This window comes from Vombatus ursinus, unplaced genomic scaffold (genome assembly GCF_900497805.2).
Source record: "Vombatus ursinus unplaced genomic scaffold, bare-nosed wombat genome assembly UNPS02003292.1, whole genome shotgun sequence".
Taxonomy (NCBI): domain Eukaryota; kingdom Metazoa; phylum Chordata; class Mammalia; order Diprotodontia; family Vombatidae; genus Vombatus; species Vombatus ursinus.
Window position 1 is genome coordinate 6080263 of NW_020943070.1, and position 23556 is coordinate 6103818.

Here is a 23556-nt window from a genome sequence, read left to right on the forward strand (position 1 = left end):
CACCAGGAATCCAGGAAGGGAGGGGGCTGGGGGGAGGAAGGAGTCTACAGATCCTCCCCTTTGGCCAGGCCCAGCTCCAAAGAAGGGGAGCTGCACCGCCCGCTGCCTTTGGCAGCCCTCTAGCTCAGAGCCCTTTGAAGGATGGGGTCTTCCCCCTGGATGCTGGAGGAAAGGAAGTTGGGGGGAGGGGGTGGGGGGGAGGCTTGGGTAGTGGTGGTTTTAAAGCGTATGTTACCTGTCTGCACTGTTTTAAAATAGGAAAAAAAATAGTGTACAAGGTAAACATCAAATGTAAGCTTCTGTGTGTCTTTATTTTTCTGTCACGCTCTTGAAGATGTTGACCATTGTAGTGTACGCCAGTGAAACTTGATTCTCAGTTGCATAAAACGCTATATTTTTTGGCTCTGTTCCTGTCCAAAAGCCCCTCTTCACTGCCTCCTCTCCCCTTCTTTGTGAGTGCTCTCCCCTTGTCATCACTTGTCCAAAGGAAAAGCAGTGACCCCTGGGCAGTCCCTGGGCCAGGGTTTGCCCTCTGGTTTGCTGAGGGCAGAACCTCGTCTTCGAGACGCTCTGACTGCAACGAGCCGTTCGCTTCCCGAATCCAGTACTCTAGGAATGGGGGGGGGGTCCCCAAGTTGTGTAATTGGCTGTTGCGGTTGAGTTCTCCTCCACGTTACCACAACTGTAGCCAGTTAAAGTTTACTCAGGAAAACGGTCGATCAATTCAGCCATGGTAGTGCTGGTTGGCAGGGATTTGGTAACTCCTGGAGAACTTGCCCACCGGCCAAAACCCAGACCTTGCTTTTAAGGAAATGGCCAGCCTGGAGGAGGGGCCCCGGTGCCTGGCGGTAGAAGAATGCCAGTGCTGTGAGGGTTAATCTGAGACTGGCACGAAAGAAAAGAAGGGGCATCCTTTCCCTTCCCTCCCCCATTCGCTTCCCAGGAGGGGTTTGTGTTGGGAACTGGTGGGGGGGGGGGTCATTTTTTTTTTTTTGTATTTGGTTCCCTGGGGCCTAATGTACTTTGAGGAATGTCAATCCACCATGAAGACTCCCAGCTTCAGTCTTTCTCTTGGTTTTGGGATTTTTTTTCTGTTTTCAGTATTTGTGTGTGTGCGTGTGTGCGTGAGCATGTGTGTTTTGGCAGCTCAGTTTGGCTGTATTATATACTGAGTGATATATTAATCCTCCTTTTTCTCCCTAAGGGATATGAGTAGTTTTGTTTCTCTCTCTCTCTCCCTCTCTTTCTCACTCACTCTCTCTCTCTCTCTCTCTCTCCCTCTCTCTCTCTCTCTCTCCCTCTCTCCCCCCCTCCCTCCTCCCTTTCTTCTCTCTCATGATGATTCTGCTTGTGAATAGCTGGAGTGAAACCTGGGGCTGATGGCACATGTAAGCTAGGGCTGCAGAGTAATAACAGCTGGTGTAGAGGTCACTTGCAACCCCCCACCCCAAGCTGACCTACCTGAGATTCTGGGCTTTTCAGTTCAAATCAATGCAAGACTAAAAATGCCAAGAACTGCCCTCCTTTCCTCTCCCTCCGGCCCCCCGTGGCAGTGACTGAATCACCCTTCTGTGCAGTTCCTCCTGCCCCCTCCCATTGCCATGGCAAAACAGGTACCTTTGGGGCATAGGGGGCATCAAATGAGATGCTTGTATATTTGACCACCTGGCCTTCCCTCCCTCCTCCTTCCTTCCTTCCATCCCCCCCCTACCCCATCACTTCCTAGGACCGGAGCTGCTCACCTAGGGTCCTGTTTCCCTGCTAACCCCAGAGAAGCACCCCAGGGCTTTGTGACAGTCTCTAATCCCCCTCCCCTCTTGTTAAGTATCATAATGTATAGTAGCTTTCAGACCATACAGTATTCATTGGGTTACTCCTATTATTATCACGTAGCTGGAATTGTGAAGGTCGGAGTAGTTAGATCTTTAGCTTTGCCTCATTTTTTTTTTGTATTACTATCCATGTGTATAAATTATTGATCATGTTGCTGGCTTTTATAAACTCTTCGCAAGGGAGGGGCACTGCCTTGGCCTTTGCTAATGGTAATGAAGCACTGTTTTTAAATAAAAGAGAGAAACACCTATCTCTGGCTCGCCTCTGTCTCAGGTCCTTATGGGCTCAAGAGCTCCAAGGTGGATTGCACTTGAATGAGAAAATAACATTTTTATTTTCTCATCTTGAAGATGAATAGTTAAACGTAAACCATAAGGAGTCGGAGCTGTTGGTAAACCCAGGCCAGAGAAATTAGAAACCCGTGGGCTTTTGCTGGACTCTGGTGCTCTTGGAAACAGGAAAGTGGTGTCTCAGTAGACACCGTCCAGTGGAGGCTGGGTGGAGCCTTGTTGGAAGGTGGGGGAGGTGGGGGAGATTTCTGAGCTGAGGGTCTTTCCCCTTCTTTCTGGTCTGACTCCACTTAGTCTGGGGAAGCCAGGGCTCCTTCAAAGCATCATGCTCTTTTTGAAAATTGTGTTTTGTTTTTTCCCAGTTACATGTAAAGACAATTTTTAACATTTTTTAAAAATTTTTGAGTTTCAAATTTCCTCTCCCCATCACCTCCCCCTTCCTTGAGACAGCAATTTGATATAGGTTATATGTGTTCAGTCAAGCATTGTGTTTTTTAAATGCATAAAATGACAGATGCGATTATAAAGGAAACCAATTCCATTGAAATACAGTTAGCAAAACATTTTTGATAATGTAAAATCACAAACTTGAAAATACAAGGTTGTGGACCCCAGGTTAAGAACCCCTAGACTGGATGATCCCTAAGATGGCTTCCACTGAGGAGGTCCTTATGTCTAAGTGAGGAGAAAGGAAGGGATAGCTTCATCAGAGTCAGATTCAGAAGTAAGATTTTGGGGGACTTTGAGATTTAAGCACCTTCCTCCTAACGATCCTGTGAAGGCAGGTAGTGGAAGTGTTAATATGTCCCATTTCTTAGATGAAAGGACTTTGGTGACATTGCAGAGCTCACCCTTCGAGAGAGAGCTGGGAGGCCAGACTGGACCCTCAGTCCATGGGTCTAGGTGCTCACAGAGGAAGTTCAGGGAATTCTAGGAGAAAACCACCCCACCCTGAGGAAAGGCTAAGGTAAACACTGTTAGAATGAAGAGGGGAAAAAATTAATAATAAAGAAAAGAGCAAAGGAGAAAAAAGTTGTCTGGGAGCATATGATAGCTGCCCAGACCCAATGTGTCCAGCCACAGCATTTGGGTCACCTCAAGCAAAGTCTGAAAATTATGACCTCCTCATGAGTTATTATCCACTGGAAACTTTGAGCCTTCACATAAACACCGTTATATATATGCATATGCCACAGTGGTCTTTTCGAGCATTTAAAAAACTCTGTTCAAAAATATTTGTCTTTTGTTTTTACATCACCTTCATTTCTGAATTTGTCCTTTTCCCCTCCCTTAACCAGAAGGCCACACCTTGTAACAGAATAAAAGGGGCAAGAGGTAATAGTGCAGCAAAACTAACCCATGCATCAACCAAGTGAATTCGGGGTACCCTCTTCATTGTCCCCTCCACCAGCAGACGGTGCCTCTCCCATAACCATCTTTCATTTTGTGTAATATACATACCTAGCAGAGGCAGCTAGTGGCCTTGAAACCAGGAGGGTGAAATATTGTACCTGTCCGTGCTTCAGGCAAGTCTTAAAACCAAGTTTCATGGGAGATAGCATGTGTATTGATTGAGAGGGCTTCCTCTCTCAGGAGTTACCTAGATCAATGAAATCACAGGTCTAGTGGGGTGGGGAGGAAGAGAGAGAGGCAGGAAGAACTGAGTTCAAATCCAGCCTCAGACGCTTCCTAGTTGTGTGATGCTGGACAAGTCACTTAACCTCTGATTGCCTGACAAGGATCCACTGTCCACTGGAGAAGGAAATGGCAAACCATTCCAGTGTCTTTGCCAAGGGAGCATATTCAGTTTTATCAATTACAGCCTGTTCCCCGCAGGGCATCGGGGAAGAAAGTGGGTCCCATTGGTCAGGAAGCCCTTGGACTTTGCAAACTTCTGCCCACTCTACTTGGGTCTATAGAAGAGGAATGTACTATATCTGCTCATCAGATTAAATAGTTCATCATGCATACTCCAGGGAGGAGGACACATTGTGGATAGTTTTTCTCATGGCATGGATTCATCCCAAGGAGGAAAAGGATTTCCCAGGCACAGGAAACAAGTAACTCGAGCAAAGACATAAGGGTTAGGGCAAGCATATACATCCAGAACACTCGTTTGGCTAGAGTGTATCTCCAGTGGAGGTGAGTTGTTTTAAGCTGGTGGAGTGCAGCGATTCCAGACTGAAAAAGGCCCTTGAAGACCAGGCTGAGGAAGGAGAAGACTAGAGAAAGGACCTGTGATTTCAGTGATACAGGGGACTCCCTTCACCAATGTGGATTGGCACCTTCCCTGCAATTTTTAGTCTAACAACTGCCTAGAACAGAGGTGGGGAACCTGTGGCCTCAAGGCCGCATGTGGCCCCCTAGGTCCTAGAGTACGGACCTTTGACTGAATCCAAACAGGACAAATCCCCTTAAAAGGATTTGTTTTATACATCTTCCATACATTCTTATTTGATTGTAATAGCCCTGCAAGGTGGCGGCTCTGATTATGCCATGTTACAGACAAGGAAACTGAGGCTGGCAAAGATTGAGTGACCTGCCCTCACATGGCTTATATTTTTGTATAGCATGCATAACTCAGATTTATGGAGCCCTTTAAAGTTTGCCAAGTACTTTGCATACATTTTCTCATTGGTAGCAGATGGAAGCAGGATGTACATAGATTGTAGTTCTAGAACAGAAAGGGGCCCCAGCGATTATTTAGCTATAAACTTTCATTTTGCAAATGAGACCCTAGGAAGCTCATAAGCAACACCCAAAGTCAAAGTCCCAGAGGCAAGATTGGAACCTAGGTCGTACAACACCAGGGCTTACTCACTGTTCCTTCTACTACAAGACAGCAGGTATTTATTAAGCACCTACTGTATGCCTGGCATTACACTGAGCATGGCAGATGAGGGCAAAACCTATCCCCAGCCTCAAGGAGCTCACAGTCTAGTCAGCGAATCAACACAAAAACAGCTCTGTATGCACAGGAGATGAGTGTCCTGTAGTGAGGGAGGAGATAGGCAACAGGGTCAAGGAGGTGGGACCTGAAAAAAAGGTCCACAAAACATATGTCGTTGGACTTGCTGGATGTGTTAGATTTGCTGAACTGCTTTTGTCACCCCTCTTTCTTTTTTCAATAATAGGAAATGTTCCACGAAGAAAAGCCTGTTGGATTTAGCTGTGAGTAGGCCATCGTGACCTTGGACTGAACAGTCTAGGCAGTTCCAGCTCCAACGTTTCTCATTCTGGCCTCTGCCTAGACCTTGTCATTGGATCTAAGGTCTTTCTTTGAGAGTTGGAGCTATTAAACCTCTCGTTTTTGCATCCCCAGCACCAACCACCAAGGTAGGCAATAAATGCCTGGATTGATTTGATTCGTTCTCCCCTGAGCATTCACTGGGAGCCAAAAGGAGATACAGTCCTGGCCTCCAAACCAGAGGCGTCGGACGGCCCAAGGCCCGCCAACAATGAGAAGCCCAGCACCTCCGCCTCCAACTGACAACATCGAACACAACCTCCTCCGTTCCACTTGTCAATCTCTTTCCAACCCTGCCCCGACCCATCTTTCCTGTCTCATCGTGTGGGATTTCCTGTCCTGCATTCTCCAGTCCCATCTAACTGGTCTCTCTTGCTCTCAGGCTGCATATCTTACTTCATGCTTTTATATCAGCCGTCCTTCTTGTCTGGAATGTTCTACCACGCCCCTTCCAACTCGGTTTCCCTGACTTCCCCCAAGTCTCAGCTTTGAGTCCACCTTCCGAAGAAGGCCCTTCTCAATGCCCCACCCTGCTAGCGCCTTCTGAGATCGCTTTCCCTTTACGGTGTATGTATCTTGTATGTGTCATGCTGTCTTCCCCGCTAGAATGTGAGTCCCCTTGAGGACAGGGACTGTCTTTTTGCTCTTTTTGTCTCCTGAGCACTTACCCCATTGCTTAGCACACAGTGGGTATTTAGTAAATGTTTGTTGACTAATTCTTTTCCTCCACCTCACAGAATTCCTCTTTTCCTTCAAGATGCTCTTCAAGCAACACCTGCCTAAAGCATTTCCCGATTCCCCAACTGCTTGTGCCCTCCCTCCCACACTCCCTTGTATTTTTTATTTACTCTCTTACTTTTATTTAATCTCATTTAATCTTTTATTTATATTATCTTGATATTTATTCTTTGTATTTATAAAGGCATGTACTTATATACATATATATATGTACATCTTTACACACATACATATGCACACATGCATGGATGGATGGATGGATGGAATAAGATAGCTAGATATGATAGGTGTGTAAGTAGGTAAGTAGATGGCTAGAGAGTTGGATGAATGGATGGATAGATGGAATGAGAGATAGGATAGATAAATAGGTAGATGGATGGATGGAATAAGATAGCTAGATAGGATAGATAGGATAGATAGGTGGGTAGATGGCTAGATAGAGAGATAGATGAGTGGATGGATAGATAGATGGATGGAATAAGATAGTTAGATATGATAGATAGACAGGATAGATAGATCCCTCTTGTCTGCCATCATTAGAATTTAAGTTTCTTGCAAGTAGGGACTGTTTCATTCATTGTATTTGTATCCCCTGGGCCTAGCCCCATTCCTGGCACATAGTATGGACTTAATAAATACTTGGTAGTTGGTTAATTGATTAAGGGAAATAATACTGTTGCATGAGGTGGGTCAAATTAATATCTACTGACCATAGAGTCAGTAAACCTGGGTTTTCTTCCCAGCCTTGTTCTGAGTTTTCTGTTTGACCTTGGGTGAATCTTTCCCTCTCTTGACCTCATATCTCTCCATCTGTAAAACGAGGGGTATGAGCTGGATGTTTCAGGGGTCCATTTCAACAATCAGTCATCAATAGTGTTGCCTATCAGGAGTCATGCCCTGTGCTAAGCAAACACTTTGTATCTAAGGATCAAAAGTTGTTTCTGAGAATCATATAGACACTGCTTTCAAAGGACTTACATTCTCAGTTCTGTGATCTATGACGTCAATGTGTATTTATTAAGCACTTACTGTATGCCAGGTTGTTGGGATACAGAGGAAGGCAAAACACAGTCCCTATGGTCCAGTGAGGGACTCAACATGCAAAAAATCAGGGACAACTAAGCTACAGACAAGATAAATTGGAGAGAATCAACAGAGGGAGGGCACTAAGGCTTCTTGCAGGTGGTGAGATTTTAGTTGGGACTCCAAGTCACTTAAGTTCTGCCTTCAAGGAGTTTATACGCTACCTAAATGCTTTATGAAGGGAATAAACTTTTGTGGGAGGGCAGAGGGTTAAAAAAAAAAAAAAGATATTCTGTTGGGCTGGCCAGAGCGATGTTTTAAGCCAAGAGTTAAGCCAGCATAGCTTAAACATCCTTCCCACCAAAGCAGGCACACCCCTCATGATGCTCTTCAAAACCCACAAATATCAGCCTTGCTCTTGCCTCAAAAGCTGGGCTTTTTCACCCAGCAGCAGTTGAAAAACAAGGCTTTGACCTCAACCAAAACGACTCTTGTCTTCTGGACCTTTGAATTGATGCCATTTCCTTACTACCCATCACCCCCAGTGGTTTCCCCTGGGTTGAAGAAATAGTCACTTGGAAAGATGTTATGGTCTCATGGTGCCCACGCAGGGTGGTTTCCTCCCCTTTGGCCAGTGCTAAGGGCCACTCCTGACTGTTGGCACCATCTAGTGACTTGTCAGTAAATTCACAGATGGCTTTTGGTGGCCGCGTGATTAAACCACAGGGAGATGCTTTAGAGCTTACTGTAGTCTTCTCAAGAGATGGAATCTTTCAAGGAAAGAAGGAAGCAGCTGCCCCTATACATACCTATCAGAAACTCACACAAAGCCAGGGAGTAAAGGAGTGACTTTTGATTTGGCCACGCAGAAAAGAGGTGGTCTATTAGAGTCTAAGCTTCATGAGGGCAGGGCTGGTGGAAAGCATGCTGGATTTGCAGTCAGAGTGTCTAGATTTGAATCCCAGCCCTGACACTTAACCAGCTGTGTGACATTGGGCAAATAATAACGATAACAATAATACAGCTAACAGGTCTATAGCACTTACTGTGTGCCAAGCACTGTGCTAATAAGCACTTTACAATTATTATCTCATGTGGTTCCCATAGCAATCTTGGGAGGGAGGGTAGCCTTCTAGTATGAAGATGTCCCCTTAAATCAGAACCATGTTTACACATCTCTCAGCTTAAGAAGCTGCCTTTGTTCAGGCCTGGAGGTAGGAAGACCTGAGTTAAAATCTGGCCTCACTAACTGTGTGACCCTTGGCAAGTCATTTCACCCTGTTTGCCCCAGTTTCCTCATCTGTAAAATGAGCTGGAAAAGGAAATGGCAAACCACTCCAGTATCTTTGCCAAGAGAGCTCCAAATGGGGTCAGAAAGAGTCAGGCATGGCTGAAAACGACTGAGCAACAATGATACCTTCTCTCCATTAATGGCTTCTTATGATCTCACAAACATCAGTCCTGGTCTTTGTTTGATAAGAAGGAGAAGGAAGAGGGGACAGCCAGATGACTCAGTGGGTTGAGCACTGGCCCTGGAGTCAGGAGGATCTGAGTTCAAATCCAGCCTCAGGCACTTGACACTTACTAGCTGTGTGACCCTGGGCAAGTCACTTAACCCTATTGCCTAGCTGGAAAGAAAAAGAAGAGGAAATGGAGGAAGCATATTTAATTCTAATTACACACAAGAATCCTGAGCAAGGCAGAATTTTCTTGGTTGCCAGTTTCAAAGCTTTTGACATCATCCATTTTGGAGGAAAAGGCATCCAATGTGAACAGTGACAGCGTTGGAGGATGACAGTGAATGAGCCCAGCTGTCCCCAAGCATCTCTGATCTGGCTGGCTATGTTTTTTCTAAAGCTTGTATATACCCACATTTATTCCCGTTATCTTCCTTAGTAGGCTGCAACCCTCTTGAGGGCAGGACTGTTTCACTTTTGTCTTTGTATCTCCAGCACTTAGCACAATGCCTAACACAGATTAAGCCCTAAATTATTGATTGAGCGGTGGTTTTTCCCCTTAAGGTTGATCCCTGTTCCCAAATCACGAGAAAAGCATGGGATTGGGAGTTAGAAAATGGGGATGGCTCTGCCAGTAACTCCCTCTGTGAGCTTGGATAGATCACTTCCCCAATTTGGACCTCAGTTTCCAAATCTGTAAATCCTAGGATCCCCAAATCTATGTAATGTTTTCCTCCTTAACTACATTTGGGATCAAGAGTGTGGAAGACCCAGGTCTGGAGCCCATTGAGAGAGCCTCACCTCCCAATTTCCATGCTCAGAAGTTGCCTTTCCAAAACCATCAGACAAATGGGGGGGGGGGGGAAGGGAGCTTCAGGGACCACGCTGATAGACTCTTCCTAAGTCACAAGTCAAAGATTAGAACTTCAAGCTGTGTGAAAACACCTGTGAATCATAGACCTAATTTATTTGTCTGATCCTTCTGAGGATGTGTTTGTGTATATGTGTGCTGTGAGTGTGAAAAGATACCCCCTCAGGATAAAAGAGAGAGTGAACATTGCCACAATTCATTATATGAAATGCTAAAAATGTTACCTTTGGGGCACATGCATAAACATGTTTTATATCCTTCCTTTTCCCCATTTCCGAATGAAAAGAAACTAACTCCATTTTTTTGGTGAGTGGGAATTGTGAGCATCACATCTTATAGCTTCAACTTGAAGCCCTCCTAACTCATGGGGTTGTTGAAGTTAATGGTCATTTTATTACTGAGTTTTGTTTCTGTGATGGTGGACTTATAACCATCATCAGCTCAGAAAAGTCGGTTCATCTGAAGATTTCATTCTCTGATGATACTGATGAACTGAAGAATTTACTATATGTATCTGTTCATTTCTTTTGTTCATATTTTACAAAAAGAAACACTGTCTCAGCAACTTTGCTCTAGTAATTAGCTGACTCATAGCAGCCAACTTTGTGTTGTTACATTGAAATCTTTTTGACTGTTTCTTAAATTTCCCATGGTTCCTTACCACTGGGCGCTGCCATCATTCACCACAAAGAGATGGGTTTCTATAGTGAAAGCACCAACAGTCCCCACTGCTGTTCCACCCTATTATTATTACTGTGGGTTTTTGTTGTTGTTAAATATAGTAACTAGAGGCTCACAATTGAAGCCAGAATACTCTCCTGTCATCTCATCCTTTTTCAAATCGACCACTTTCTCTTTGCGGGGCATTTGTAATATAAACATGTTAGTTTAAACCTGAACTCAGTCTCCTAGGAGCACAGAATCTCAGAGCCCAAAGAGCCTTCAGATTATCTAGTTCAACCCATACCAGAATAGAAGTCCCTTATATGACTTTTCTTATATGTTCATCTGAGCTCAGCTTGCAGACCTCTGCTGATGGGGAGCTCACTCCCCCAGAAGGCAGCCCATTCCACTTTGGAAGAACTCTAATCGTTAGGATGTTTTTTTCTAACGTGAAACCTCAGACTGCCTCTTTGCCACTTCCATCTCTTGTTCTTAGCTCTGCCCTTTGGACCAACCAAGGACAAGTCCATATGACAGCCCTTCAAAGCCTACAAGACCATATTATTATGTTCTCTCCATCCCACCCCATTCTCTTCTTCAAGCTGAACATCCCAAATCTTTCAACTAATCCTCCACTCTCTTCACCATCCTGTCCACTCTCCTCTGAACTTGCTTGAGATCATTGCTATCTTTTCTAAAATGTGGCTCTCAGAACTGAATATGGTCTGCCCAGGCCAGATTACAACGGAACTATCAGTTCTTTTGCTAAATGACTTCTCGTCCCTCTTCTAGAGCAGTGTGAGGTTTCCAAGAGCTTTTCTCAGCTGTTGTGCCATTTCTTTGGCTCCATTGGAGCATCTGGATCCCTAAACTCTCTGGATCATGATGAACTGCTCTAGCTATCCCTCTTCCTTCTTCTGCTTGGGAAGCTAAGCCCAAGTATATGTCATTTACTCCTATTCCATTTCATTTTGTGAAATCAAGCTTATCATTCTAACCTCTTGAGTGAAATTTTTTCTGTATCCTGACACAACCACCCAACATGATAGCAATCTGAAATCTGTAGAATTCATCCTATGCCCTCATCCAAGACAAGGACCAACATGTCAAATAGCACAGGACCAAGGAGAGATCCCTGAAGTCATTCCGCAGTTGATGGACATCCCCTCAATTTCCAATTCTTTGCCACCACAAAAAGAGCTGCTATAAATATTTTTGCACATGTAGGTCCTTTTACCTCTTTTATGATCTCTTTGGGATACAAACCTAGTAGGGGTATTGTTGGATCAAAGGGTACACACAATTTTATAGCCTTTTGGAAATAGTTCCAAAGTGTTCTTTGGAATGGTTGGATCAGTTCACAGCTCCACCAACAGGGCATTAGTGTCCCAATTTTCCTACATCTCCTCCAACATTTATCATTTTCCTTTTCTGTCATATTAGCTAATCTGATAGGTGTAAAGTGGAACCTCAGAGTTATTTTAATTTGCATTTCACTGATCAATAGTGATTTAGAGCATTTTTATATGACTATAGATAGCTTTAATTTCTTCATCTGAAAACTGCCTGTTCATATCCTTTGACCATTAGGGAATGACTTGTAGTCTTATAAATTTGACTCACTTTTCTATATATTTGAGAAATGAGGCCTTTATCAGAGACACTGGCTGTAAAAATTGTTTCCCGGTTTTCTGCTTTCCTTCTAATCTTGGTTGTATTGACTTTATTTGTGCAAAAACTTTAAGTTTTCCCCCACTTAATAGTATTTTTTTTCCAATTACATGTAAAGATAGTTTTCAACATTCATTTTTATAAGATTTTGAGTTCCAAATTTTTTTGCCCTCTCTCCTTCCTCTTCCCCCTCCCCCAAAAATAGGCTCTACATGTATAATCATATTAAACATATTTCCCCATTAGTCATGTTGTGAAAGAAGAATCATAATGAAAGGAAAAACCACAAGAAAGAAAAACAAAAAACAAAAAAAGAGAAAATAGTATACTTCAATCTGCATTCAGACTCCATAGTTCTTTCTCTGGATGTGGATAGCATTTTCCACCATGAGTCTTTGGGAATTGTCTTAGATCATTGTATTGCTGAGAAGAGCTAAGGCTATCAAAATTAGTCATTGCACAATGTTGCTATTACTGTGTACAACATTCTCCTGGTTCTGCTCACTTCACTCAGCATCAGACCATACAAGTCTTTCTAGGTTTTTCTGAAGTCTGCCTGTTCATCATTTCTTATAGCACAATAGTATTCCATTACATTCATACACCACAACTTGTTTAACTATTCCTCAATTGATGGGCATCCCCTCAATTTCCAATTCTTTGCTACCACAAAAAGAACTGCTTTTTTTTTTAGGCATTTGGGGTTAAGTGACTTGCCCAGGGTCACACAGCTAGTAAGTGTCAAGTGTTTGGTCTGAGGCCGGATTTGAACTCAGGTCCTCATGACTTCAGGGCCGGTGCTCTATCCACTGCACCACCTAGTTGCCCTACAAAAAGAACTGCTATAGATATTTTTGTACATGTGGGTTTTTCCCTCTTTATCTTGTTGGGATACAAACCTAGTAGGGGTGTTACTAGATCAAAGAGTATGCACAGTTTTATAGCCTTTGGACATAGTTCTAAATTGCTCTCTAGAATGGTTGAATCAATTCACAACTCCACCAACAATGCATTAGTGTTCCAATTTTCCCTCATCTTCTTGTTGTGAGGATCAAATGAGATAGTATTTATAAAGTGCTTCGCACAGTGCCTGGCACATAGTAGACATTATATAAATGCCCTTTCTCTCCCCCCCATAATGTTATGCAATTGAATTTTTTTATGATAATTTTTATTTATTTTTTTGTTGTCAACATTTACTTTGGCAAGATTTTGAGTTCCAAATTTTCACCCCATCTTACCCCTCCCCCCACCTCAAGATGGCATGCCTTCTAAATACCCCTTCCCCTAGTCTGCCTTCCCTTCTATCTCTCCCCCCTTCTCTTATCCCCTTCCCCTTCAATTTTCCAGTAGGGCAGGATGGATTTCTGTACCCCATTTCCTGTATTTCTTATTTCCCAGTTGCATGTGAAAACTTTTTTTTAAACATGTGTTTTTAAAACTTTGGGTTCCAAATTTTCTCCCTTCCTCCCTCCCCACCCACCCTCATTGATAAGGCAAGCAACTAAATATAGGTTATATATGTGCAGTTATGCAAAACACTTCCATAGTAGACATGCTGTGAAAACTAACTCTATTTCCCTTAATCCTATCCCACCCCCCCCTTTATTCTATTCTTTCTTTTGACCCTGACCCTCCTCAGAAGTACTTGCTTCTCATTACCCCCTTTCCCAATCTGCCCTCCTCTCTATCATCCCCCTACTCCCTTGTCCCCTTCTCCCCCCCTCCATTTTCCTGTAGGGTAAGACAGATTTCCATACCCAATTGAGTGTGTATGTTATTCCCCCCTTAAGTTAAATTCTATGAGAATAAGATTCACTCATTCCCTCTCACCTTCCCCCATTTCCCCTCCACTGTAAGAGCCTTTTCTTTTCTGGGTTTTTTTTTGTGAGATAATTTACCCTGTTCTACCTCTCTCTTTCTCCTTCTCCTAGTATAATCCTCTCTCACCCCTTAATTTTATTCTCCAGATATGACCCCTTAATTTTCAACTCACCCTGTGCCCTCCATCTATCTATCTATATCTATATATACATACATATAATTTTTTCCCCTCCAACTACCCTAATATTGACAAAGGTCTCATGAGTTACAAATATCATCTTTCCATGCAGGAATGTAAACAGTTCAACCATAATAAGTGTCTTATGATTTCTCTTTCCTGTTTACCTCTTCATGTTCCACTTGAGTCTTGTATTTGAAAATCAGATTTTCTATTCAGCTCTGGTCTTTTCATCAAGAATGCTTGAAAGTCCTCTATTTCACTGAATGACCATTTTTTCTCCTGAAGGATTATACTCAGTTTTGCTGGGTAGGTGATTCTTGGTTGTAATCCTATCTCCTTTGCCGTCTGGAATATTATATTCCATGCCCTGCGGTCCTTTAATGTAGAAGTAGCTAAATCTTGTGTTATCCTGATTGTGTTTCCACAATACTTGAATTGTTTCTTTCTGGCTACTTGTAATATTTTCTCCTTGACCTGGGAACTCTGGAACTTGGCTACAATATTCCTAGGAGTTTTCCTTTGGGGATCTCTTTCAGGAGGAGATCGATGGATTCTTTCAATGTCTATTTTGCCCTCTGGTTCTAAAATATCAGGGCAGTTTTCCTGGATAATTTCTTGAAAGATGATGTCTAGGCTCTTTTTTTGATCATGGCTTTCAGATAGTCCAATAATTTTTAAATTCTCTCTCCTGCATCTATTTTCCAGGTCAGTTGTTTCTCCAATGACATATTTCACATTGTTTTCTAATTTTTCATTCTTTTGGATTTGTTTTACAGTGTCTTGATTTCTCATAAAGTCACTTAGCTTCCAATTGCTCTATTCTAATTTTTAAGGAAGTATTTTCTTCCGTAATCTTTTGGACTTCCTTTTTCATTTGTCCAATTTTGCTTTTTAGGGCATTCTTCTCCTCATTGGCTTTTTGGACCTCTTTTCCTATTTGGGTTAGGCTATTTTTTAAGGTGTTATTTTCTTCAGTATTTTTTTGGGTCTCCTTTTGCAAGCTGTTGACTTGTTTTTCATGATTTTCTTGCAAAACTCTCAGTTGTTCCTCTACTTCTCTTACTTGCTCCTTAAAATTCCTTTTGAGCTCTTCCAAGGCCTGGGACTGATTCATCTTCTTGGAGGCTTTGGATTTAGGAGCTTTGGCTTTATTGTCTTCTTCTGGTTGTATGTTTTGATCTTCTTTGTCACCAAAGTAAGATAATATAGTCTGACTGTTTTTGCACTGCTTACTCATGATCCCGGCCAATTACTTGAGTTTTAAACTCTCTGTTAAGGTAAAAGTCTGTTTCCAATGTGGAGAATGTACTGTCCCAAGCTTCAGGGGTTTGTACATCTGTTTTCAGAGATACTTCTAGGGACCTGAAAATTTTCAGTTCTTCCAAGGTGCTATGATAAGGGGCGAGGTGTTTCCTCTCTACTGCCACAAGCTTCACCACTCCAGCACTCCTCCTCACCCCAGGATCACCCCTCAGAACTGTGACCCAGATCCAAGCACAGGTAAAGCAAGAGATTCCTTCCTCAGCACTGGCAAAGAGATCCCTGCAATCCCCCTCTGATCAGCCGCTTGATTCCCCCTTGGTATGTGGGCCGGAAGCTCAGGAAAAAGCCGCGGCCCCAGGCTGCACTGGAAACTTGCGGCTGAGACCTAGCTCCTCTCTCACCGCAGTCACAGACTTTTCCCACTGACCTTCTAAGTTGTCTTTGGCGTTCGTGGGTTGAGAAGTCTGGAAACCACCACAGCTGCCTGCGATTCAGTCCTCTGAGGCCTGCTTCAGGGTCGCTGTGGCCTGCGCGCCCACACCGCACTGTGCTCCTCTCCCAGCTTGGTGCCATATGCCTTTCCGATCAGCCATCCAGGCTGTCTTTGGCTGGAAATTTGTTTTACTCTGTCTTTTTGTGGATTCTGCTGCTTTAGAATTTGTTTAGAGCCATTTTTTTTAGGTATTTGGAAGGGTTTGGGGGGAGAGCTCAAATAAGTCACTGCTTTCCCTCCACCGTCTTGGCTCTGCAATTGAATTTTTTAAATGAATATAACAGAGAACACAGGAGGTTAAAGTTGGAAGGGACCTTAATAACCAACCCCTTCATTTCATCAAGGAGAGACCCCTTCATTTCATCAAGGAGAGAACTGTGACCCAGAGAAGAGGTGACTTGCCCAAGGTCACACAGCTAGTAAATGTCAGAATCTGTGTTACAGCCCAGGTTTCCAGACTCCCAAAACAAAGCTTAATTTATTTTACCACTATGCCTCTAACACTTGCCCTGGTGATCAAATTAAATTATTAGGTGCTTTATATACTATATAAATAAATGTTCACTATTGCTGTTTAAGCAATCAAATTACAAGCATTTATTATGCACCTATTGTATGCCAAGTTCAGTGGTGAGAGACACAAAGAAAAAACCAAACAGTCCCTGCACTCCAGAAGTTAATCATCATCACCATCATCATCACTATCATCATTACGATCATCACCATCACCATCACCATCACCATCACTTCATAAACTGGTGGTATTTAAGCCCTGACAGGGGAGGTTCAGGGAAAGGAAGTATTTGGCACACTCTCAAAAAGGCTGAGACAAAGTTCATCAAGAAAGGCTATCCAAAGTAGCCACATAGCTATGTCCGGGACCCGGGAGGCTCCATTGTGGGTCACATAGCAGGTTGGTCCAACAGGAAATACTCCGTGCCTTCCAGGCCAATGGTTGGAACAAGGTGGCCCAACCTGCCTTAGATGTCTTCCCTTATGGTCATCTCACTAGAGGAAGAAGTACCCACCAGGACAATATTGCTTGTGGTCAGTGTCCAAGGGGTCCTCCATGCCAGGTGGCAACCCTTGTGCCAATTCCAACCATAGTAGCCTTGTACCTCATATGTGCAATGATTCTTGGACCAATGAGAAGAATCAGACTCCTTCCCCATTTTGTTCTGGGCATCCAGATAGGCATATACATAAATCTGTAAATTGTACTATTTAAAAATATTGCTGTTACAATTATATATACACACATGTGTTGTGAATATACTCACATGTATGTGCATGTGCATGCATATAGGTGATCTATATGCAAATGTGCACATCGCATATATGCGTATGGTGAAGGGGGAGGGACAGAAAATGAGACTGAGGAGAAACACAGAAGGAGACAGTGAAGACAGAGAAAAAGAGAGAGAGAGATACAGATAGATATAGAAAGAAGAGAATGTGAAGAATTAGGAAACACAGGAAATACACACACGCCATAAACCTTAACCTAAAGGAAGGCACTTTGTGCCCCTATTGAGATGATCCTTCCATGTCATCCACACTCTCCCCTTCTCTGTTGCTGTGCGAGGTAATGCTATCCAGCAGACTATTACAGGCCTGGGAAAGCTCCTCAAGTTTCCTTTCTAGCTCTTGAGCCTGTTGCCTCAGTTCTTCCGCCATTTCAGCCTTTGCCCCCTCCAGTACGTGGCTCAGATCATGAATGAAGGTGATCATGTCCACCAGAACCAATGCACCTGCTGTCACAGCGCTTGTCATCCTGCAGACTTTGGTCATGGCTAGGGGTGTGCCACTGAAGGCCTTCTGCACCTTCCGAGCACTCCGGGTTGAGACGGACCCAGTGGTCATTAAACTTTTGGCAGTCGTAGTTAAATGGGGGTTGGCTTTCGCCAAGCGGAAGGCACGAATGTTCTTTTTGATTCCTTTCATGACTTGTTTACCCTCAGAAACACACTTCTGAGCAACAGAAACAACTTGGGGGGCCTCCTGATACAGCAAGTCCACCGCTGCTTGTCCCTTGATCCCCTTAAGGTTGCTCACTCGCTGTCTCGCTGCTGAGTTGCTGGCGTGTTCAATGACGCTTGAGGAAAGAGTGGTGATAGCAGCTACCGCACCCAAGCCAATCCCAGAAGCTGAGAGGATCAAGCTTCCTCCTACTGTGACTGGCGCAAGAGCCAAGCCCAAGATGCTCATGACGCCAGAGAGGACGCTGGTGGAGTCCGCTACCACATTGGTGATGGCGCATTTCTTGTGGGTCTTGTCCACTTGGTCTGCAACAGCGTGGAGGCTGTGGATGCGCTCCTCTAGTTCCATCTTTTTCTCAGGAAACTCTTTCAGAAAGATTTTGTCCTCATCTGAGAGACCATCATCTTGCCAAATGGTGTCATCCAATAGCTTGTCTCCATATAACCCACACAGGGTCTCATAGAACGTGTTGGCCTCTTCCCTGTGAATGATTGAAGTCAAATGATTGATGATGATGCTATTAATAACAATAACGTTTATGTAGCACCTACTATGTGCCAGGCACTGTGCTAAGCACTTTGCAATTATTATCTGGTTTAAGCCTCACAATACCCTGGGAGGTAGGTGCTCTTATGATCCCCATTTCACAGATAAGGAAACTGAGGCAAATAGTGGTTAAGTGACTTGCCCACGGTCACACAGCTAGGAAGGATCTGAGGATGGATTTGAACCCGGGTCTTTTAACTCCAAGCCTGACACATTATCCACTATGAGCTGCCTCACTGCCCAAATAACGAAAACATTGGTTTTCTTTACTCGGATCATAGAATTTCAGAGCATGAAAGAAGTCTGTTAGAAAGGGAATCCTCTTGAGTCCTGGGTATTGGAGGCATCATGGAACAGGAGAACATGCACTTGATTGACCTTTTCAATCAATGGGTCAAGCTAATTAAACACCAACCACGGGTCAGACACTGTGCTAGGTGCTGGGGTTACAAAAACAAAATCCCCGTCCTCAGGAGGGTTATAATCTACTAGGATTGTCTTCTCTGGTTTCTAGGTTTCTCATCTGTGAAGGGATGTGGTAGTTCTAAATGAAAGTTGAGGGTCCCTTCCAGCTCTAAACCAATGGTCCTCTTCATGAAGGGCAGCGGGCTAGACCCTGGGGGAAAGAAAACACAGTCCCTACCCTCAAGGAGCTTACAGTCTAACAAGGAGACTTCTGAAAGCTAAAGGGATTGACCTTCGGGGCTCACTTCCAGCTCTGTAAGGAGAAAACCCACTTCTATCTGTTGCTATCAATTCCAAATAGCTGGTCTTTGGAAGAAGAAGTCAATTCTATCTACCTGAGCAAAAAGAAGATTGCTTCCTTGGGGTAGAGCATGGGGTGGGGAATGGGGACCTGGTATCCTTTTTGTTAAGGACCTCAGACCAGACTGAGGAGGTGGGGAGAGGAGGACCTTCCCTCTGTCTTTACACTAGACTCTGAGTTCTATCTTTTTTTTTCTTTAATTAAGTAATTAATTTTTTGTTTTCAACGTTCACTTCCATAAGCTTTTGAGTTTTAAATTTTCTCCCCCTACCTCCTTCCCCTCCCCCCTCCCCCAAAATGGCATGCAATCTGATATAGACTCTGAGCTCAATCTTATCCAAAACTTTCTACAGCACAGAGCCACCAGTACAGATACTTAAGAAATGTTTGCTGCCTTGAATTGAATGAAAACCTCTGAATGGTTCAGCCTGATGCCCAAGTCCACTCAGCCTTCAGCTGACATCTACCTATTCTAGCTGAGGCCCTCTCTTGGGGTACCACAAAGCTCCCCATTTCATTTCTGCCTTCATATCCCCAGTACCTGGCACATAGTGCAAAGGGACTGGACCGGTAATGTCACCGATATGAAGAACTCCCATCATGAGGAAATTCCTTCTACCGATGCTGATTGGTACGTTCTCTACGTAGGCTCAGCGGATTGCATAGAAAAGCACTGAGAGAGAAATGACTTGCTCAGGGCCACATAGCCAGTATAGTGAGAGGTGGAATTTTCTATGTATTTTGTATTTACCAATTTATGTACACATCATTTTCCCTGATAGAATGTAAACTTCTTGAGGGCAAGGCTGATTTACTTTTGTCTTCATATCCCCATTGTCCAGCAAACAGTAGGTGCCTAATAAATGCACATTGATTTGAATTGAATTCAGCTAGCTGTTCTCTCTGTTGTGAAGAAGTATTCTCTAGGTGTCTCTCTCTCTCTTTCTCTGTCTCTGTCTCTCTCTCTTCCACACACACAATTCTGACTTTCTCTCTGTGTGTCTTTCACTGTCTCTATTTCTCCCTTTTTATCTCTGCCTCCATCTCTGTCTCTCTATCTTTTTTCCTCTTTCTTCTCCCCTCCCTCCTCTTCTTTCTGGGATCTGCCATTGTCTTCTTTTATCTATGAACTCCATTCTTGGTCTACATTGATACCATGTCATGACCCTGGTAACTCTATTGAGCAACTTAGGTTAGTGTGCTAATTAACAATATCATTCTGGAACAAGGATGACTGATTTTTATCAGTTTCTGGGGAAGAATCAGATGGATGGTTATCCAATTGGCAGTGAGCATGAAGCTAGGAGGGAGAGATAATATGTTAGATGCCAGAGTCAGGATGTAATTTATAAGATCATAGATTTAGAATTTAAAAGGCCTTTAGGTGCCATCAGATTCAACCCATTCATTTTATAGATGAAGAAATTGAGTCTGGAAGAAGTTAAGTGACTTTTCCAGGATCACACACTGAATAAGTATTTGAGACAGGATTTGAACTCAGATCTTCCTGCCTCCAAGGTTCAGTGGTCTATCCACTGTACCACCTTAGTAGTGACACATAGTAGATGCTCAATAAGTTTGACTGATGATTGATTGATGATGTTGAGCCCTCAAGTGCCTAACTAAACACGAGTTTAAAAGTTTCTATGGTTATAAAGTTCATTGTCAGCCTGCGATCAATTTGATGTTGAACCTCTTCATACTTGGCTGAGTGGGTCCTTGGACAACAGACAGAGGGTCTGTGGCATAATCAACCTATGTCCAGCTTGAGAAGGTCCTGCTGGAGCTCACACTCTGTTGATATAATATCTAAGGACCCAGAGTCACTGCCACACTGTGCCAAGGCATTGGACGAGGATTGGTGAGGTGGGCTGGCATCCTGGGCTATATCACTCAAGGCCAATGAGGGAGAGAAAGATCATTGTAGTCTTTGCCCCCACCAGGCAAGATCTGAGACACCGTGCTCCCTTGGGGGTACTTCATTCTGGAAAAGAAGCTGATCAATATGGCGAGAGACCATGACACCCAATGACTGTTTCTGGAGAAAGGAAGACTCTGGTCCCTCTGAACTCTGCCATCCCCTTTCTAAGGGCCCTCCCAGCTCTGACATTCCTTTTCTAAGTCTCTTTCCATCTCTGACATTCCCTGTTCTAGGGCCCCTCCCAACTCAGTATTCTAGGTTCTTAGATCCCTTCTAGCTCTGATATTACATGATCTGAAGACATAAAAGTTATTTTTGAGTATGTGAAGGTTTACCATATAGAAAAAGTGTGTATTGAACTGGAATGTCTGGAGTCAAAGAGTAGGTTCAGATTCCACCTGTGACCCTTACTACTTCTGTGACCTGGACGAATCACTTACCTTCCCTGGGTCTCAGTTTCCTTATCTGCAGAATGAGGCGGTGGTATGACCTCTAAAATCTAGTTCTAGTTCTGAACCTATGATCCCTAACATTTCCAGGCCTTGTCTGTTTTCTCATCCATCATTGTAAATTTCCTCATCTGTAAAATGAAGATAACTCTAGCAACTATTTCCCAGAGTTATTGTGAGGATAAAATGAAATATTTGTAAAACTCTTTGCAAACCTTGAAGTGCACTATAAATGAGCTATTATTAGCACTAATTTGAGCTATGGAACCTAGAAACCCAAACCTAACAGAATGGCACCCAGATGAGTGAAGAATAATAATAATAATGATAATAATAATAATAATAATAATAATAATAATAATAATAATAATAATAGTAATAATGGTGACACCTACTGGCAAATTGTGACATTGCAGCCTAGTTCAATGAGACACTAAAATTATTCAGGCAAAAAGAAAAGGATAAATGAATCGCAGATCTTTATCATTAGAAAGCTCCTTAGAGGTCACGAAGGCTAACCACTCATTCTGCAGGTGAGGAAACTGAGACTGGGAGAGTAGACTTGACTTCTCCATCACCATGCGGCTAGTAAGTAGTGAAGGTAGCATTCGAATCCAAGCCTTCTGCCTTCAACCTGTGGTGCATTTCTACCGAATAACACTTCTTTTACTATAAGATGCTTGCTATGGGCCGCAGCTGGGTTGCATATGAAACCATTCAACCTCGGTTGGCCAATGGGATACCCCACTGGACACATCATTACAAATCTCTTCCTTGTTTACCTTTTCCTGTGCAGGTTTGAGAACGTTTTCATTTAAACATGATATAACCCCGAAGCCTTTTGACTGCTTAAGATTCAGATTTTGTGGTGACTTGCTTCACCACTCTGAGTCTCAGTTTCTACATCTAACAAATGGTCATAGTAACACTCATAGCACCTGCCTCATTGGGTTGTTATGAGACTTCAGTGTGATAATGTGTGTAAAGAGCTTTACAAACCTTAGAATACTATAGAAATGCCAGGTTTGGGTGCCATTCTTATCATTATTCATTATAATCAGAGAGGACGGCTTAGAGGAGGTGTCATTCAGTCTACGTACAATGTATGTGCACAGCCCTAAGCTAGCATTGGGGAGCTATAAAGATGAGTAAGTCATGGTCCCTGCCCTAGGGTCATAAGATCTAGTGCTGAGGAAACCTTAAAAGGTCATCTAGTACACCCTCTCCTTTCGCAGATAAGGCCACTGATTCCAAGAGAATGGAAGTGACTAGCCCAAGGTCATATGGATAGGAAGGAGTAGGTATAGCAGAAAGGATTCCAAGCCAAGTCCTCTGATCAACTCCATTGTTCTTTCCACTCTCCCAAGCTTTAACACTGAGATTTCAGTCTAGTGGAGAGGACAGCTCCCCACGTAGTCACCTAATGTGCCTCCTTAGGGACACCAAGCACCCTGGGCCAGTCACCTCTTGGAGGCAGAATCCCCCCAAAATCTCTCCCAAGCTTCATCTTCAGAGAGCTCATTCTGGTTCAGCTCTTTCATGCTTTTGGAGACTGGCAGATCCTCAGAGGTGGCAGGTGGAAGGCAGTTGTTATCTAGTGGATGAGGAAGAAAATGGTTAGAAGCCTTGCTTTCTTCTGATCCCTACTCTACCAGCTACTGTCTTGGTGACTTCAGCCAAGACCTATCTGAATCTCAGTGTCTTCACCTGTGAAATGAGACAACAATACTCCCAAAGCCTACTTGTACCTCCTAGGACTGTTGTAAGAAAATCACTCGGTAAATCCTAAGGAGCTGCAATAATTTAAGCTGTCATTATTAGCCATCATTCAATCTTTCAGGACCTCAGTTACCCATGCTGCAAAGTGAGGGAGTTGGAGTAAATGGTCTCTAATGCCCCTCTCCCCTCTGACATTCCCTGTTCTAAGTCCCTCCCAGCTCTAACATTCCATATTCTAAGGGTCCTTTCTTCCTCTGACATTCCATATTCTAAGGGTCCCTCCCACCTCTGACATTCCCTGTTCTAAGTCCCTTCCACCTCTGACATTCCCTGTTCTAAGTCCCTCCCAGCTCTGACATTCCATGTTCTAAGGGTCCCTCCCAGTTCTAACATTCCATGTTCTAAGGGTCCTTCCTCCCTCTGACATTCCATGTTCTAAGGGTCCCTCCCAGATCTAACCTTCCTTGTTCTCAGGCCCCTCCCAACTCAGACACTCTGTGATTCTGTGACTCTGAGTCCAGAGTGGCACCTCTCAGGGTGGAGACTCTGTGGTCTCTAAAAAATGTTGGAAACTTGGATTTGAATCCTAGCTCTGACATAGCCAGCTGTGTGGCCCTGGGC

At 43.6% G+C, this 23556-nt stretch overlaps 1 protein-coding gene across 1 annotated transcript in view; it reads right to left on the reverse strand.

Annotated features, from left to right (window-relative positions):
* Positions 1–15837: 15837 nt before the first annotated feature.
* LOC114051388 (apolipoprotein L6-like) overlaps positions 15838–23556 on the reverse strand; it is a 16318-nt gene continuing 8599 nt past the window's right edge. The window contains exons 3-4 of the mRNA XM_027873724.1: positions 22681–22810; positions 15838–18015 (exon numbers count right to left, since the gene is read on the reverse strand). Coding sequence (XP_027729525.1) covers positions 17082–18015; positions 22681–22757 — 1011 coding nt within the window. The 5' untranslated portion in view covers positions 22758–22810 and the 3' untranslated portion in view covers positions 15838–17081. The remainder of the gene's footprint in view (positions 18016–22680; positions 22811–23556) is intronic.